General features: G+C 37.4%; 1 protein-coding gene across 1 annotated transcript in view; it reads left to right on the top strand.

The window, feature by feature from the left end:
- Positions 1-20171, top strand: part of USH2A (usherin) — a 777251-nt gene that overhangs the window by 538942 nt on the left and 218138 nt on the right. Inside the window, exons 47-48 of the mRNA XM_022579226.3 lie at positions 10877-11075; positions 14823-14991. Coding sequence (XP_022434934.3) covers positions 10877-11075; positions 14823-14991 — 368 coding nt within the window. The remainder of the gene's footprint in view (positions 1-10876; positions 11076-14822; positions 14992-20171) is intronic.

Raw genomic sequence — 20171 nt, 5'->3', positions numbered from 1 at the left:
GGCAATCAACTGGTTAGCTTCAGACTGAAAATTCTGTCTTGGCTTATGTGGTCAATGGCTGTAATATCAGTTCATCTTTCAAAAGCTTTGCTGTGCTGCTTTATATCTGCCCCATGCATGCACCTCTCAGTGGCTAATCTGGTATTTAGTTGGGGGATTATGTAATGGTTCAGATCTCAAAGTCTTTGCTACAGTGCTCAGATTTCCTTTGCCTGTGAGGCAACCATGCATGTGCAGCTTGGAGTTGAGTTAGAGCTTGTATTGGTTCATGTATAGAATTAGTAGACTGCCTAGCTTTCTCTTCTCTGAGATTTCCCCCATGTTTTTCACATCACTTGGACTCCCTTTCCCAAATCTTTGGCTAGAAAGACATGGTTTCTCTTGTAATTTTAGCTTCCCAATATACCTCACAGTCTACATAAATGGGGTTGTTTGGGGGACAGTGAGATTAGAGAGAAAATAGAGGAAAAAATAAACGAGATTTTGGACCACAGGGGTGCCTTCCCCGATTCCTCTGGTCAGACAGCTTGTTTTTTCTCAGGATTTTAGATTCTCATTTGGCCGGGACTGCCATCATGCAGCTCCTTGGCTGGAATCATCCTCAGAGCAGGAAAAAAGAGAGGAAAAAGAGGAAATAAAATGAAACAGGAATACCCATCATACCCTTTGGCTTGCAAGGCCTTCTTGTACTCTGGCCAGAAAGATTGGGTTCCTCTCATAGATCTTGCTTGCCCAGTGCTCGGTTCCACACTGGGGCTGCTGTTGGGTTAAAGATGGGAGACAAACAAAGGGGGGAAATGATGGTAAACGCATCCTGTAATGTTTGCTCTTTAAGTTTTGGCTCCCCTCCCGATCTGCCTCTATTGTTAACTTTTCAGAGTCCTTGAGTGATTGCTTTTTGTAACTAGAGCAGACTTTTTAGCAGTAATCAGTGGGAGAGAGAGGCTATAACTGGCTTTCTCCATGTTGACCAGCACAGAAAGTACGAACCCCTCCATATTTTTCTTTATTCCAATGCCTTTGGCAACTTTATTTCCTTTTTTTTTTTTCTTTTTGGTCAAAGATCTAGCAAAAAACTGATAGAAATCATTCACAACAAAATATTGGCATGTACAATCTTTCCTTTCTTAAATTGATCTATCGTAGCACGGCAACATTTTCCAAAGGCAATACCCTAATGAGCAGATATAGGCACCAAGCCATTAATCAAAATTACACCAACACCAAAGCTGTTAGCCTCCTGTGTGCATGTTATTGTTTGTGTAATTTCATTATACTTCTGGCAGTGTATACTTGTGTATACACTGTATACAGTATATATACTTGTGTATACACTGTATACAGTATATATACTTGTGTATACACTGTATATAGTATATATACTTGTGTATACACTGTATACAGTATATATACTTGTGTATACACTGTATACAGTATATATACTTGTGTATACACTGTATACAGTATATATACTTGTGTATACACTGTATACAGTATATATACTTGTGTATACACTGTATACAGTATATATACTTGTGTATACACTGTATACAGTATATATACTTGTGTATACACTGTATACAGTATATATACTGTGTATACACTGTATACAGTATATATACTGTGTATACACTGTATACAGTATATATACTTGTGTATACACTGTATACAGTATATATACTTGTGTATACACTGTATACAGTATATATACTTGTGTATACACTGTATACAGTATATATACTTGTGTATACACTGTATACAGTATATATACTTGTGTATACACTGTATACAGTATATATACTTGTGTATACACTGTATACAGTATATATACTTGTGTATACACTGTATACAGTGTATATCTTTTATATTAGCAACATGCAAAATCAAATGTGAAATCCTTCCAGATAAATGTCAGTAGACAGGGTTTGCTTCTATAGCATTTAGAATATTTTGGGTTCTAATAAGACACATATTTCTTAGAATCTTTGTTTATTTTTGGTAAAAAGCAGTCATCAGCAAATTTTTACTTTTATATATTTTCGTGACATATACCAATAGCCTGCCAGCCTGTTTGATTATAAGCATGGAGCATGTCATTTTCGTCTTTGGCCTTAACTTATACCTTGCTTTTGACTACAACATCTTCAGTACAAGCACTTACACATGTTTTTCCCATGATATATAAACCAAAGATGCCATAGCACACAAAGTTATTTAGAAAGATCAGATGAAACCTTCTAGTTTTATAAGCTACTCCTCCAGAAACAAGCTCTGTTTCTGCATCACATTTTCCATACTTGTCATATTATCATCAGCTTCTTCTATGTCCCCACAGAATGCTAACGACTGATCGATAACCCAGACATGTCTGGCCGTGGCCTACACGTGCCCTGGGTAGTTCATTTATTTGCCTTGGTGGATTTGCTAGAGTAGAATTTAATCAATAGCTAATTCATTAATTCTGGTCCTCGAGAATGTAGAGACTGCACTGGCTGAAGATAGCTAGCTGGCTCTGGCTTTGATTGAAATATGACAACCACTGCAGCTGACAGCTTTACTGGGTACTGTAAAGTTCACTCCAATAAGTTCACTTATTTATTCTCCATAAATGGATAAGCTAAGAACAGAACATAAACAAGGAAGAGTCTTTATTACATGACTGGACTGCTCTTCCAAGGTGCATGATTTCCAGGCATGAAGCTCAAGGGAAAGCAGAAAGAGAGAACACAGATCATGTCTCTCATTCCCTTTAATGGGATCCATGGCAGTTTTTACAGTTCCAAATCAGTTTGGGGCTGTATTGTTGATGAGAAGGCTGAGGCATAACGTCTTTGTAGCATTCGCAAATAATTGTTTAAATGTTTGCCTCAAGCTCCTGAATGATATAAATGATATTTTTACACACCAGCTTCCTTATGATAGCAGCACGGGGTCTGTGTCTCTAAATGAAGGTTAAACCACTATCTTCATTTAGAAAGCCCCCCTAGCTTTTCAAAGTACATAGCTGGCGGTTGAGGATGGCATGACAGGTCATAGCTTGTGGAAAAAGAACTTTCCCCTTTTTGCCTCACCAAATTTGGGTGAAACTTTGAGGCCTCTATATTTTTATACTATGGCATTGGATATCAGGAAATCTCTTCTATCGTTATTTTCCCCCTCTGATTTTTTTTCAGTGACTGACAGCTTGAATACTGAAGTAATAATTTTACAATTGAAAACGATTTTTTTGAGCCATGTTTTTTTTTTTAAATGGGGAGTATACCGGGCTGCAGATGTAGAAGGTCAGATCACTTCTTCGTCCGTATTCTCAACTCCCCTTCTTGCCAGTACGGTTAACTTGAGACAGCTTTTCATTTGGACTGGAATTGTCTACTTGAGTCTTTGAAGGATATGGGAAGACCTCTCAAAAGAGATCATTTAGAGTGTATTTAGAACTGATATGCACACCCAGTCAATAGTCTGATAATCATAATGGCTTTCAGGAAATAGCAGTTCTGATGGCCAGTGAATTCTGATCATCAAACTCAGTGCTTGATTAGGAGACATTACAGAATATTGAGCTTATTCTTAAGACTCTGCCCCTCATTTCCATTTTCTCACTTCCCTCTCTTTCCCAACTCCTTTTAACTTCTCGACTTCTTTCATTTCCCACAGAAGCGGCTCAATCACTAAGCTTTTGAGAGGCCCTTGTATGCATCTCGACAAAATCCAGTTTTTCCTCCCAATTCACTTTGGCCTGTAACTGCCGCTTTATCCCTGGCTCCCTGATCACTCATTGGTTTCTTTTATCGGTTTCATTCTAATTCCATTCATTAATTGTGGGTGTCCTCAACAGAAAGACTCTCTCTGCTACTCAAATAGTTCAAATATTCTCACAGTTTTCATCATACTGATGTCTCAAGATCTCTGTCCCAGTTTTCTCCCTAAACTCCAGTCCCATATATTCAATTGCCTATTGATTTTCTATAATGATAGGCACCCATCACTTCCATAACCTCAAGCCTTAATTCTCATCTAACCCAATTTTTCCAACATCCATTTCTGCAAAGGCACCACCGCCTTACATATGATCGCAGACATCTAGCTTTGATTTTTTTTAATCCCCTGATTTCACTCAATATCAATTTTAGTCTATTTTCTTTTGGAGCATCTTCTCATAGCTGTTCCTCTTCTCCATTTCCACCACCGCAACCCTAGCTCATGCTTTATCATTTATGTTGATGTACTTGTCTTAATTCAGTGAGATACAAGGAGGAAAGGCTTTACTTTTTTCCCCAACTCTTGAAAAACCTTTCAGGAATACCTTATGGCCTTCACATTATTTTTTAGTTATGAGTCTCATTTTAGTCATTAAGATTCATGATCAAGTATTAAAAAGTCCATTCTGGGAATTTCCTGGTGGTCCTGTGGTTAGGACTCCATGCTTCCACTGGAGGGGGCATCATAGGTTCGATCCCTGGTCAGGGAACTAAGATCCTGCATGCTGCACAGTGTGGCCAGAAAGAGTCTAGCAAAAATTAAAAAAAAAAAAAAAAGTCCATTCCATCTCCAGCAAAATATTAAGCTCACATGTAGTCCAAATATGCCACCATTTCACAGGCTCAGACCTGATCGCAGTTTGCCCTTTCTCCCTCCTTGCTCTTTCTTGCCTCTTCCCTTTCATTCAAATGTGCCTCTTCCCAATGTTACTATTTTACTTCCATCACTGGATAGCCATCCAAGCCCTCTCTGTGGAAGGTGGCACTTTTTTGAACGATTGTGTTTTCCTTGAGAGAACCCATGAGGATCTCCCCAAAGCCAAGTTCTCTCACATGAGTGTTGCCTTCTGCAACTGATCTATGGTGCCAACAGAGCAGGACACACCAAACACTCTTCTTGCTAGAGCCCCCTCCCCCAAAAACCCACCATCATGGTCAGTGTAACCTCAAGGGAGCTCAAGCCTAGCCATCTTGCAAGACATCCACTGGCTCGTAGGAAATGCACTCATGTGCGCCATGCTAAAGATCGACGGTGTGGCAATCTTGTCTTACCCTATCATTAAAGCGGCTCCAGACAATATCTGGCCATTAGAATTCTCTAACTGAGAAGCAAGCACCTTTTCTTGTGGTCATATAGGCTGCCAACCCCCATGTCAAGCTGCCCCAAACTCCTTTCTATACTTCCCTCCAGGGACAGCTGCAAATTGGGCTTAGATATTTCTGCATCTCAGGAAGTACCAACCAGGAGAAGCAAGTGCTTCCAGTTTCTCTGAGTGATGTATTTAGAATTCCTTCCTCAGCCTTGAGAATGTTTAGGGGTGGAATGGGGGTGGATTTTAATGTCACTCTTCACTAAGTAAATCATTCCTCTTTCACTCCATGGCTCAAAAATCTACAGTGGTTTTCCAATGCACTCAAAAATGAATCCAAAGTTATTTCCATGTTCTATAAAACCCTCCAGGATCTGCAGTCCCCAAACCCACACTCCCGACACCCCCCTGATTCATTTTCCATCATTCTCTTGCTCAGTCCAGCTCTGTCCTACCAGATTCTTTGATTGTCCTTCAACAAGCCATGTGCACGGATGTCTCAAAACCCCTATACCTCCCGTTCTCTCCGCCTAGAAACTCCTGTTCACTTGCTTCATCCCCTCTTTCGGATTTCTGCACAGAAGAGCCAGGCCTTCTCAGACAACCAATGTAACATATTGTACACTTATGTGTTTGTTTACTGTCCCACCTTCCCCCAGCAAAATGTAAGTTTTATGAAAGAAGGAACTTTGTCTTGTTTATTTGTAAGTATAGAACAATGCTTTACATATAGGAGGTACTTAATAAATATTCATTAAAATTCAAAAACTCTCCTAGAGTTCTGTTTATTTGGGGTTGGTTTGGGGGATGGGTCAATGTTAAAAGGCAGCTTTATCCTCAGAACTCAGCAGAATCTTTTTATTTGGGGGGGGGGGTTATTTTTTATTTTTTAAATTTTTAAAAAACTTTTATTGGAGTATAGTTGCTTTACAATGTTGTATTAGTTTCTACTGTACAGCAAAGTGAATCAGTTATATGTATACATATATCCACTCTTTTTTAGATTTCCTTCCCATTTAGGACACCACAGAGCACTGAGTAGAGTTCCCTGTGCTAAACAGTAGGTTCTCATTAGTTATCGATTTTATACATAGTAGTGTATATATGTCAATCCCAATCTCCCAATTCGTCCCCCCTCTTCCCCACCTTGGTAACCATAAGTTTGTTCTCTACATCTGTGACTCTATTTCTGCTTTGCCAAGAAGTTCATCTGTATCATTTTTCCAGATTCCTCACATAAACGGTATTATACGATATTTGTTTTTCTCTTGATACCAGTCAGAATGGCCATCATCAAAAAATCTACAAACAATAAATGCTGGAGAGGGCGTGAAGAAAAGGGAACCTTCCTACACTGTTGGTGGGAATGTACATTGGTACAGCCACTGTGGAGAACAGTATGGAGGTTCCTTAAAAAACTAAAAATAGAATTACCGTACGACCCAGCAATCCCACTCCATATCCGGAGAAAACCATAATTCGAAAGGATGCATGCACCGCAATGTTCATTGCAGCAGAATCTTGCTGTTTGTTCCCTTTTAGAAGCAAGATACTTAACGGAGGAATTCATCATCGGGCATCCTCAGTTTGGGGCTATAGTTTAAGTTCCTAAATAAGAGAAAACCCCATTAAACCGCCTTTCATACTTAAGTTGCTGCAGAAGCTCACTGATATTTCTCCCTACCCCTAGTCTCTTCTATTCTAATCTGCCAGGGTATTACTTCTAAAAGGACTTTATATTCTGCTAGTGGTACCACTGCACAGTCACCCTATTTCACCATCAAATTCCTCAACATAGTATTTGAGGGACTTCATAACATTCAAACTGACCTTCCATCATTGCTGGATGTAAATCATTCGCTCGTCAAGTTGGCCCCATTACTCTTCTCCATATGGCTAGGCTGCTTCTCCCTCTTATTTTTGCTTATATGAATCTTCCTTCTCAGAATTCTTCCCATCCTCTTATTCCAATTCAAGTCCACATCCGCTTCTCCCATGAAACCTTCGTTGTTCGTCTAGACACAGTGATCTTTGTTTATGTGTTTCTGTAATACCTGTAGCCTCAACTACACACTTAAACACTTGATTTTACGCTGCTGTATAATATTTGACATGCTTCAGGTATGCATGTTTCACATCTCCTCATACTCAAGGACACAGAGTTTTTACCTTTTGATATTTTACAGACTCCAAGTTATGCTAAATATTCTAGTGGATAATTAAACATTCAATTATTTGATTTGAGAGCAGAGAATTAATATTGTTATCATATTACATTTATTTAGTCTTATATTAAAAGCGTCCTGATCATTTTTGATAATCACAATCTGGAATAGTATTGAAGAACTTGAATGTTATATAAATGACTGACAAAAATGACCAAGCTGAATAGGAATTTTTTTTTTTTTTTTTTGTGGTACGCGGGCCTCTCACTGTTGTGGGCTCTCCCGTTGCGGAGCACAGGCTCCGGATGCGCAGGCTCAGCAGCCATGGCTCACGGGCCCAGCCGCTCCGCGGCATGTGGGATCCTCCTGGACCGGGGCACGAACCCGTGTCCCCTGCATCGGCAGGCGGACTCTCAACCACTGCGCCACCAGGGAAGCCCTGAATAGGGATTTTTAAAAGGCCTCCGTAAACATGATCAGGGAATGTACAGCTATTTATAACAATTTAGATGGATGTCTTAAAGTAATGTGAAGATTTTTTCCTTTGGCCCAAACAAGAACATTTTGACAAAATTGTGATAAAATATTAGAATAAAATGTAGAGCACCAAGGGAACCATAACTCTCCATAGAAGTTTTTTCTGAACTGTATCATTTTAATATTTACCAGTAAAGGTAAGTGATAAAGAGATGATTTTCCCGTAATTATTTCTTTCTTCAACGTTATTTTGTACTTCTTGAGCCGAACGTGATGATTATCGTGGTGACGGTGGCCACAGGGGTATATAGTAGTAACAGAAGTAGAATAGTAAATCTACTAACAATATGACAGACTTAAAAAGAAATAGTCCATAGCTCTGACTAGACTTTCTAAACACCCAGTGAATCGTGCTAAAATGTGTGTAAACATTGTGGCCTTTATTAGAAGCTCTATTAAGGTAGCTTAAATTTTATTCCTTAGTGCTCTGGAAGCTAAGTGAACTCTAACTGTCACTTTATGAACAAATCTACCCCCCAAAAAGGAGATCTATTTGAGGATTCATGATCATGTTTCTGCATGAGCCTACCTTTACTGATGTATTAAACAAACAAAAAGAAACCCTTCAGTTTGTTTCCGCAATATTTCACATTAATTCCTATGGTTTAAGAATGTTCCTTCTATTTCACTCTTAAACATCAAAACAATGAAACCATTAATCCAGTTAATAACGGTGTGCATTTCTCAGAGATGTCTTTCATTTTAAATCAACAGCCAAAAGATTTTTCAGTGTTACTCCCGTGGGTTCTAATGAGAGGTGGACAGGTGTTAAACACCCTATTCTTCTTTGATCACGTACATTAGTGTACCTGACTCAGATCCTCAGCGTCAAAACTGTTCTTGCTATTATTAAAAATATAGGTGGTCTCACTTCACAGTTATTCTGTGCAACACAGAGAAGTTACAATGGCATGGTTCTACATGGTGTTTTCTAGACTTTACTAGTTTGCCAGCTTTTGTGGATAAGTCCGACCTTTGAATGTCACTTAAATGTAGTCTTTCCTGTAGTTGATTATGCAATGAATACAAAAGAGGTATCTGCAAAGCGTGGAATTAATTTTGAGAGTTGGATAAAGACCTTAGAATAATAATGGTGACTATACAAGTCACCTGTGAAACTGTTCTCTCATAGGTGACATTAATTTCTTATCGATAGAGTCTTATTAGTGAACGTGTTATGTTTGTACCTCCAAGAAAAGGAAATAATTTTCTTTTTTAGCAGTCTATTAAAATGTCAAGATTTATCTTGACTGCGGCTTTTTAATGTAAATGTTTGGGCCTAATTGAATTCCTAACATGTGATGTCACTTAGAATTCTCATAGGGTCCAGTAAAATTTGGCCTGTAAAGACATACTTCTCCTGAAAATAAAAGGTGTAGCAAAAATATTATTTTACACAGTGGCAGAAAGATGGTCAACATAAGTTATTGTGATAATTTTATTTTAAGATCTTAAAGTATAGGGACTAAATTCATATGTGCTTACTCTTCTCCAGAGTATTTACTGGAAGGTTTTATATATAAAGCTAACCTCTAACTATTTGTGAATGGTTGTTATGGTTGAAAATTCTAGAATTCAAAGAATAAAAGTAATCTTGAGTATCAGAGTTCCATCCTCTTATTTGAAAATAATAAGAAGAAAAATAATTATTTTACATTTACCTAGTGTTTTGCAAATAACAGACTTTCCTTGCTGTGCTGAATTGCAAAAATATGTCATGTCCAAATCTCTGGGGCTTTATTAAAACTTTAACTACTTTCTTCTTATAGACTTCTTAAAAAAATACTAAAGATAGTACAGGTATGTCATCTGGACTGTGTCATTCTGACAAGTAGACCTAAGTGCAGAATTAAAGTTCTGCACATTAACCTGAGAGTAGATCATTTTATTCAGGATTCACTCTTCTGTGAACAGCTTTATGTTATGATCTCACTCAGTACAGCAGATGAAATATTAATAGACCATTGAAAACGCAGTAAAGTTTTGGTGCCATGTTATGCCTTCATTGTATACCAAACCACCCAAAACAGTATATTTATATGTTTAGAAAAAACCGTGGCTCAATTTTTAAAAATCAAACATCTTCAAGAACATAGTAATATAAAGGAGTTTGTTATGGGAATCTCTACTTCCTCTATTTCTGACCACAAAACATATTTGATCATGGTATATAAAGAATTATTGCAGAATTAAATCTGTTTCTATGAGTCAAAAAATTAAGATAAAGTATATTTGGAGGGAGCTTATCAATTTTTTCAATTGATAAATGTTATGTATCAATAAATAAATTCATTGATAAATTTTATCAATTGATAACTGATAAAAAGATTTTATCAATTTGGTCATGTACTTTGGCTATAAGTAACAAAACAACCAACAGTAGAAGCTCAAGTAAGTAGCTCTAGAGGTAGATTGTTGTTGGCATTGGTTCAGTTATAACAAATACCGCAGAGGCGTCTTTGTGATTCTTACGGTCTTTCCCAAATGGTTGCAAGAAGAATGAGGTGATTGCCAAAGTTCCAGACATCATGTTTAGCAGAAAGAAAGAAAAGGGGAAAAGGCGACAGCCACATCAAGGAAGCTAAAATTTCTTAGGGACCTTTATTAGAATCCCACCATCTTCTGGTTGCATCTCTTTGAGCAGCTATGGGTCACGTGGCTAGTCCTAGCTGAGGGAAGGAAGGCAAAGGAGAAGGGGATTATAAGTAGGGATTAGGTCTGACACATATTCTAATTTCCAACCTATTTACTAAGTCAAATTATTTGTGTCTTGTTTTTACTTATCAACCAAAACTTTCTGTTGATTTTCTGACTAGCCACAAACAATGACACTTGCTTTTTGCCTCTGAAATTTAAAGTGGGGGACCACCGGACTCATGTCATGTGTTATTCTCCCAAAAGCTTAAATGGTTTTGATTGATTCTCAAAACATAGTCTATGGTAGTAGCATATATCAGAATATATATTAGTATATGTATTCTTTTGCTCCAGCTTTTTAATTAGGAAGTTGTTGATGAAATAGACCAAACTGGAAGGCAGATGAGACTGATAACAGCAATGTTAAATGTTGCCTTTTCAGAAATACTGATTATTCTGTCCATTGCAGATCCCTTCAGATTGATTGGATGTCTCCAGGGAAGCCAAATGGCATCATTCTGGGTTATGATCTCTTACGGAAAACATGGCGTTCATGCCTTAAAACCCAGAAGTCAGTGAAGGACCACGGTCATGAACTCTGCAGAGCAGTGAAGTGTCAAAAACCTGAAACTATCTGTGGACCCAGGTGCTACTCCCCTGAGGCTAAGGTATATCTTTTCAAACTAGTCAGTGACGTATGTTTTTCTCACTAAACACTCCAAGTGAAATCACTTGCTTTTTTTTTTTTTTTTTAACATATATAATTTTATTTCTCAAGTATACTTCAAGAAAGCTGGGGAAAAAAGAAATTATTCAACACAATTAATTAAACACAATAACACAATAAATAACACATGACACATAAACATAACACAATAAATTAAAATTATGACTTAATTTTTTAAAGATTATCCGCTATGTCTATGATAAATGATATTGCTATCAAGTGACCTCCAGAAGAGTGAGAGGATACTTTTAACATTTTACATTCGTGTCTGAGGAAATCACTTGCTTCTTAAACCATGATTTATCATGATCAGGGTTTCCACCTATCAAGAAGACCCCATGGAAAAGGAAGGATGCTTATACAAATCCTATCTTCCTGATGAGCATTTTAGCCTTCTCATTTTTCATCACCTTCACAGGAAAATGAGTTTATTGAAATGATAAGGAACCTCCCGAATTTGTTTGATTGAGTGACTTGAATTTTCTTTACAACAAATCCATTCAGCTACAAGGGGGTGTTTGTTTACATGACACTGATGGGTAACTGTGATTGGGACCTTTCATGGTTTGACTGAAATATTTTTAAATTATGGCCATTTGCAGGTTAGTGCTCATATTAGTTGCAGTTTAAGAATCAGATCAATAATACAGCCAGACAGAGGGGTTTGTAAATGGTTTTTATTGATAAATGATGCAGAAAATCCTTAGTTTGAAGATAGGATTGCACATAATGAAATAATGTTCCTATTTGTCAACAACATCACACATGTAATGACTAAAGCTACTGCAAAAGGACATAGTAATTATGAAAGTGAGTTGTTGAAGCAATATGGATCAAAATACAAATTATTATGGGGCTTCCCTGGTGGCGCAGTGGTTGAGAGTCCGCCTGCCAAAGCAGGGGACATGGGTTCGTGCCCCGGTCCGGGAAGATCCCACATGAAAAAAAAAAAAAAAAAAAAAGATTATCACTCCAGAAAAATGAAAATAATATTTAAAAACAATTATTATGGCTGACACTGGCAAGCAGTTGCTATCATCTAAGAAATGTCATAAAGCTAGTAGTTACTAACTGTACTTTTTTTTTTTTGACACTTAGGCTCCAGAATTGTTATTATGCCTAAGTTTTATGTCATTTTAAGGCATTAAATGTGTGCCATCTGACGAGCACACTTTCATAAAATGAAATGAAATTTAGGATTTCTGAGAGGAAAAAAATTGCTAGAATAAATTTTCCCATTAAAATTCTCCAGGAGAAAAAAAAAAAACAACTTTGATGCATTAAACAAAGTCATTTTTACTTTAAGGATTAAGGACACACACGGGTATTGTCAGCAAAAGATGAAGTCAATTAAAATCTCAAGAAGAAAAAGGTTGTTTGTGAATTTTGTTTGGGGTTAACTATGAATATATATTTCCTGGGTGAGAGGCTGGAGAGAGGTAGAAAATAGATTTATTGTGAGTCCAAGAGTCTTTTGGCTAAATCACTACAGGAGCATCTGTAATAGTTATACAAGCTTCCCCGTGTGATTACAGCCATGGGTGTCAAACCCCAGTGAGTATCACACCTGGAGGGCTTGTTAAAACACACACAGCAGGTCCCACCCTCAGAAGAAGTCTGGGGTAGAGCAGGAAAATTTGCATTTCTAACATGTTGCTAGGTGATGCCTCTACATCTGGTCCAGGGACTACACTTTGAGAATCACTAGATTACAGAATTACTTTTGGAAAACAGAGAGCAAGGAACAGGCTGCCTATCTGAATATTAGCTACACACTTACCAGCTCAATTTATTAAAATTGTTTTCTGAGACAACGAACTTGAAGACTGAATTCGAAGATTAAGAAATACTCTGTTGGGCTTCCCTGGTGGCACAGTGGTTGAGAGTCCGCCTGCCGATGCAGGGGACACGGGTTCGTGCCCCGGTCCGGGAAGATGCCACATGCCGTGGAGCGGCTGGGCCCGTGAGCCATGGCCGCTGAGCCTGCGCGTCCGGAGCCTGTGCTCCGCAGCGGGAGAGGCCACAACAGTGAGAGGCCCACCGTACCGCAAAAAAAAAAAAAAAAAAAAGAAATACTCTGTTCAGGAGGAGACCTCTCAAGAGGAATAATCTCCTGAAAATGTCCCCTTTGGGGACCCATCGATGATCTAAACCAGAGTTGGTTAGAAGAAAGGCACAAGTTTCACGTGACTGAAAGAGCTTGAGAATGGCACTGACACTGAAAGTATGGAAGGTAACCAGTCCTAATGACCCATCACTAAATAAATGCTTGAAAATTTAAAAGGATGATAAGTCCTAGGGAATCTTGCTGAAGGAAAAGCCTGGATGTTCTTCGATGTCCAGAAACTCACTATACGTGAATGGGACTTGAATGAATTCTTTAAGATTGTACAACAAAGGGCAAGATTTTAGGTCACTGTCATAAAACAAGAGGAAGGTGTGTATTGCTTTACCCTGAAAGCAAAAATGACCAGCATTCCTAAATCCCACATAAACACAAAGAGGAGAGTTTTTGCTTAACTCTTTTAAAATGGGGCATAATTTGAAATTTTACTTGTCACATAGAATCTGTCATCAAAGCAAGGAGTCATGCAATTTATCCTTGGAATTAGACTGATTGTGAATCCTCATTGCCAATAACCTGACACAGCGAAGCCAATTTATTGCAGTTAGTTTACCAGGGCTACCTGAGGAAACATAGAAATAGACTTCTGCCCAGTTTCTTTGCTCTTGGGTCACTTTTGAGAAATGAATGAAGTACTAAGCTAGTCTTCAGACTTAGAGATTCCATATTTTACTGCCCTTGTATTAAGCATGAATCAAATGTCGGTGCAGGCGGAAGTAGCAATGAGCAAAAAAGTATAAGAGAAGCACCTCTTAAACAGTGGTCGATTTTGTCTGCCACAGGAAGCATCTATCTAATTAATGCAACTTATGCCGAGTATATGTTCTGAGGCTACATCTCAGCACTGTTCCGTGTTTCATTTGTTCTAGATACAGAGTGTCAGTCTCTCAGACCTCAAGTGAGCATGCAAAATAATTATTTGATTGCTGAAGCACATAATTTCTTCCACAGCTCCTGGAGAAAACACTGTTAAAAGGGCTTTTCAAAACTAATTTCCATATAAATTTCCTTTTCTATACATACACACACACACACACACACACACGCACGCACACACATATATAAATGTTGGACACTGTTGAGATTGCCTTGTCTGAAGATTGGGTTCATAAATAAGTGATCATATAAATTAGTGTAAGGAAAATGCAATGTATTATAAAAGAAAGATCAATGAGAGACAGGTTTCCACAGATGCAGTGTTTTTAAATTAAACAATCATTAAGATAAAAACATATATATGAAGGAAATTGTTCATTTACAATTCTAAATCATCTTCTCGTTGGAAGCACTGACATTCAAAAGATAATTCATATTTATAGAGTATTATAATAGAGCACAAAGCGTGGTTGAAGGCTAAAAGAAGCTACATTGTATCAAATAGCGTTGGTAGAATTTGAATGATACAGAGAAAATGTACTTTTTAAACCTTTAAATTTTTATCAGAAATATGCTACATTTGGTCTCAGATCAAGTCCTTATTAAATAATAACTGTATCACATAAGATATGGTGGTACAATACTCTTAATAAAACTATTTCTTTATACCTGATTCTCAAATTTCAGGTGTGTTGTAATGGAGTTCTCTACGACACCCAGCCTGGACACCGCTGTTGTGAAGAGAAGTACATCGCATTTGTTTTGAACTCAACTGGAGTTTGTTGTGGTGGCCGAATACAAGAGGGGCAACCGAATCATCAGTGCTGCTCGGGGTATTACGTTAGGATTCTACCAGGTGAGGATCATTTTCAGTAGTACTCAGTAGTCTTGGGAACCAGAAAAAACAACCATGTGACTTGTATCAATGTACTGTTTGAAGCACCTCCCCACCAAAGATTAAACCACTAACACGTAGCCAATGGCCGGCTTTAGGTATCATTTCTTCTCTCCGCTTTTTTGAAATATAAGCAAGACTAGGTACAAACTAGAGAGGGAATAGAGACTCATTATATGTATTACATAAAGAAATATATCTGGAGAGCTGCATAATTCCCTTTTTTGTGACTTTATTTTATCCACATGGCTGAGTTTTCCACCATAAACTCTGTGAATTTCTTCGTGTTCCACTCCATGACGCTGTTCTCCATTTTCTCCATTTCTGTTCTGAAGGATGTACGCATTGTTCCTAGTGGGATCATAACCACAGATTCCATTTATCTGAGGCCCTCTAATTGCTCTAGGTCTGGCAGGGGAGGGAGGGATGTAGCAAAGAGTAGCAATCAGGAATTTTTCCCTCCTCACCTTCTTTTCCTTCTGTCTTATCAGCCAACCGAATAAGCCATTTTCCAAATTCAACTACACAAAACAATGTCCAGTGAATATAACTGAAAATAAAAATAACAACAATTGGCATTTATAAAACAACAAGTTTCTGGCACGCTCTGTATTCAAGGCTTTACATATGTTATGATACTTTATATTTTTTTCACAACTGTAGGAGACTGGTATTTTATCTTAAGTTTACAGATAAGGAAAGAGGTTCAGAGAGAATCAGTAACATGCCCAGATCCACATAGATGGGAGTAGAAGAGCTGAAATGCAAATCTGTGTGTCTTTCCAAAATCCATGCTCTTTTGAGCAGTCTACTTAATAGGTGTTAACATAATTATTAAACAACTATTCCAGACTTCTAAAAGCTTCATTACTGTTACTATCAGTTACTATTTATTCTAGAAAAGCCATTGAGAATACAGATTTTTTTTTTTCCTAGTACCTAAGTTTAATGCCTATTTCTTCTTTAAAAGCACAGAAAATAGATATGGGAGAAAGAGAAGAAAGCTAAATGTTTGGATGCCCAATGCTTTGAGATATCTAGTTTAACATGAAATTTATGCCAAACATGTAGTAAATTCAGGTATTGTTCAGTGTACCTTGTGTTTGGTACAAATATATCCATCCAAGATATCTGTGTCGAGAAATTGTCTCACCCAGTATATCCTTTACAAAACACTGGAGCAAACAGGGAGAGTGAAATGATTAAATACTATGCAGGTTTATTCAAGGCAGAGGTCTTCTATTCTTCATAATTTTTCCTTAAAATTAATAGAAAAATCTGCCCTTGTAAAAGTACACTTATTTCTGATTCTTATGCAAAAATACTTTCGTAATTAACTCTTAATCAACTGGATTTTCCAAGTAAGAAAATACAGCAGTGACAGAAACGAAGATTTTGCAGAAAAACCTTAACTTCGTTATACTACAAATCATAGTGTTAGGCAATGAATTAAACACTGTCAGATGCTTTACTCTCTCAAAATAATTTACACTTTGGGAGTTTTCAACTATATTTCACATCTTCCCTCCTTGCAAAAAAATCTGCCTTGAAAATTCTAACTATAGAGGCGAGATGGAAAACTTCTGTTGTTCCGTCCTTCCCATTCTTCAGACCAATAGGTCATATTAGGCTTTTCTCTAAGTCTAGCATAGAACTAAACAATTGTGTTTTCATCTCCAAGTCACATTAAAATTTTTGGTAAGTTATGATTTGCCATGAACTGTCCCAACTCTGAAAAAGATCCACTATGCCTTAAAACTGATGAAAAACACTTGGTTGCATATGTCATGGCTATGAACACCTAGGATCTTTACCTGTCACCTTTCTCAATCCTAGCACAAAGTGTCAGATCTCCAATGAAGAAATCAATCTACTTTTGTTCTATTTCCAAATGAAATTCAACTTTTTTTTTCCCCAAAACTGAAATAAGTCATGGAAGCTCAAAGGTCGTTTATTGATATTATACAAAAGTTTTTAATAAGTAACTTTTAAAACAAGAGTTTTTAAAACCTCCATGATCTGTATATTGACACATGCTCATTCAGACCTCAAGCATTTTATTTTTTTATTATATATTTTTAATTAATTAATTTATTTTTACATCTTTATTGGAGTATAATTGGTTTACAATGGTGTGTTAGTTTCTGCTTTATAACAAAGTGAATCAGTTATACGTATACATATGTTCCCATATCTCTTCCCTCTTGCGTCTCCCTCCCTCCCACCCTCCCTATCCCACCCCTCTAGGTGGTCACTAAGCACTGAGCTGATCTCCCTGTGCTATGCGGCTGCTTCCCACTAGCTATCTACCTTACGTTTGGTAGTGTATATATGTCCATGCCACTTTCTCACTTTGTCACAGCTTACCCTTCCCCCTCCCCATATCCTCAAGTCCATTCTCTTGTAGGTCTGTGTCTTTATTCCTGTCTTACCCCTAGGTTCTTCATGACATTTTTTTTTCTTAAATTCCATATATATGTGTTAGCATACGGTATTTGTCTTTCTCTTTCTGACTTACTTCACTCTGTATGACAGACTCTAGGTCCATCCACCTCATTACAAATAGCTCAATTTCATTTCTTTTTATGGCTGAGTAATATTCCATTGTATATATGTGCCACATCTTCTTTATCCATTCATCGGATGATGGACACTTAGGTTGTTTCCATCTCCAGGCTATCGTAAATAGAGCTGCAATGAACATTTTGGTACATGACTCTTTGAATTATGGTTTTCTCAGGGTTGGGTCTTCATTGCTGTGCACGTGCTTTCTCTAGTCGTGGAGAGCGGGGTCCACTCTTCATTGCGGTGGCTTCTCTTGTTGCAGAGCAGAGGCTCTAGGCACGCAGGCTTCAGTAGTTGTGGCTCATGGGCTTAGTTGCTCCATGGCATGTGGGATCTTCCCGGACCAGGGATCGAACCCGTGTTCCCTGCATTGGCAGGCGGATTCTTAACCACTGCACCACAAGGGAAGCCCTCAGACCTCAAGCATTTTAATATCCACCAATCTGTTGAGCATGGCCCACATTTGGGTCTTTTAAGTGGTTAATTTTTCACAGGATTAGAATGCCTACCTTGATGTCAAAAGGAGAAAATGCAATCTTACTGGATAATCAAAGAATCTCAATATATCAGTACCGAAAAGAAGAGATTATATTGTGACCTCTATTTTCAGCCAATGGTCTTTATTAACTGGTTTAACACTGTTTACATTAAGAAAGAAAGCGTATTGACCCCAAACCATCTTATATTTCAATGTAATTAAAATTCAGTCAGTAGTCTGCCAGTTCAAGGCTGAGACAGGTATAGGCATTTTGATATTTCTAGACAGGTCTGAAATATTGGTGAATAATATTTACTTCATTTTGTTGGATAATATTGACTTCATTTTTTCTCACAACTTTCCTCCATAGAACCCCTATAACAAAGAACAGTAGAGGAAAGAATGCTCTTTCCACTCCCCTTTTTTTTATAAATGTGCTAATGACCTCAAGCTAAATGTTAATGCGGGTCATTCTTTGATAAGAATAACAATTAACTGTTAAGACTGCATGGTAGCTTTTAGAGAGAAAACATTTTCAAGCCTGTCGTGAAATAGATTCATTTTGAGAGGTTAATGAGAAGGTGACTGATCCTTGTATCTTATGTCTAATAGCCCTTTTTTGAGGGGGAAAATCAGTTTTACTTCTCACTGATATAATCCACACCTCTTGTTATGAAGCCTTCTGTCCGTAACTGAATAACATTCTGAGGGATTCCAGAAAATATGACTAAAATATCCAATCGATATTTGTTATACTCAAAAGTGGAGGTTTTTTTTCTTTAAAAAGGGTTGGTTTTCCCCAGTATAGGTGTGTACACTGTTCCTCTAAGCCCACCATTGTCCTAAGTGATGTTTAATTAACTGGTGCTGCCCCTGGACCTTGTGACACATTATGTTAAAGAAAGTTTGCCAACAAGGGACACTGAGTTCCTTAGCCGTAAAGATTTAAGAAATGGGAACTACATTGCAGACCAGACAGGAGAAACCTCTCACCCAGAGAAATGTAACAAACACAGCAACTGCACTGTTCACAGTAAGATCATTTCTCCATTTCTCTAGGTACCTCATGTAAGTAGAATCATATAATATTGGTCCTTTTATGACTGGCTTATTTCACTTAACATAATGTTTCCAAGGCTCATACATGTTGTAGCATGTGTCAGAACTTCCTTCCTATTTCAGGTTGAATAATATTCCATTTGTGTGTATATACAACGTTTTGTTTATCTGTTCATCTGTTGATGGATATTTGGGTTGTTTCCACCTTTTGGCTATTGTGAATAAGGCTGCTATAAGCATTGGTGTACAATTATCCGTTCGAGTCCTTGCTTTCAATATTTTTGGCTATATACCCAGAAGTGGAATTCCTATATCATGTGGTAATTCTATGTTTAATTTTTTGAGGAACTGCCATAGTGTTTTCCACAGCAGCTGCACCAACAGCAATGCACAGGGTTTGAATTTCTCCACTTTCTTGCTAACTCCTGTTATTTTTTGTTTTGTTTCTTATAATAATCATAACTGGGTGTGAAGTGGTATCTCACTGTGGTTTTGATACACATTTCCCTAATAATTAATAATATTGAGCTTATTTGTGCTTATTGGTCATGTTCTTTAGAGAAATGTTTATATGTATCCTTTGCCCATTTTTTAATTGGATTGTTTGTGTTTGCGTTATTGAGTTGTAGAAGTTCTTTATATAGTCTGGATATTCATCCATTTTTAAATATGTGATTTGCAAATATTTTCTCCTGTGGGTCACAGTTTTAATCGGTTGATAGTGTCTTTAGATGCACAACACATTTTAATTTTGATAAAGTCCAAATCATCTATTTTTCTTATTGTTGCCTGTGCTTCTGGTGTCATATTCAAGAAATCATTGCCAAATTCAATGTCATTAAACTTTTCTCCTATGTTTTCTTCTAAAAAATTTATAGTTTCAGCTTTTATATTTAGGTCTTGGATCTATTTTTATTTAAATTTTGTATATGGTATAAGGTATGGGTTCAACTTCATTCTTTCCATGTAGATATCCAGTTTTTCCAAAAAATTTGGTCCTTTCCCTATTGAATGGTCTTGACATCCTTGTTGAAAATCA

Source organism: Delphinapterus leucas, chromosome 1 (genome assembly GCF_059928025.1).
Source record: "Delphinapterus leucas isolate spDelLeu-1000000601 "Yukka" chromosome 1, BTC_Dleu_Yukka2, whole genome shotgun sequence".
NCBI lineage: Eukaryota > Metazoa > Chordata > Mammalia > Artiodactyla > Monodontidae > Delphinapterus > Delphinapterus leucas.
Note: the sequence above shows the minus strand (reverse complement) of the source record. Positions and strands in the feature narration are given on the sequence as shown.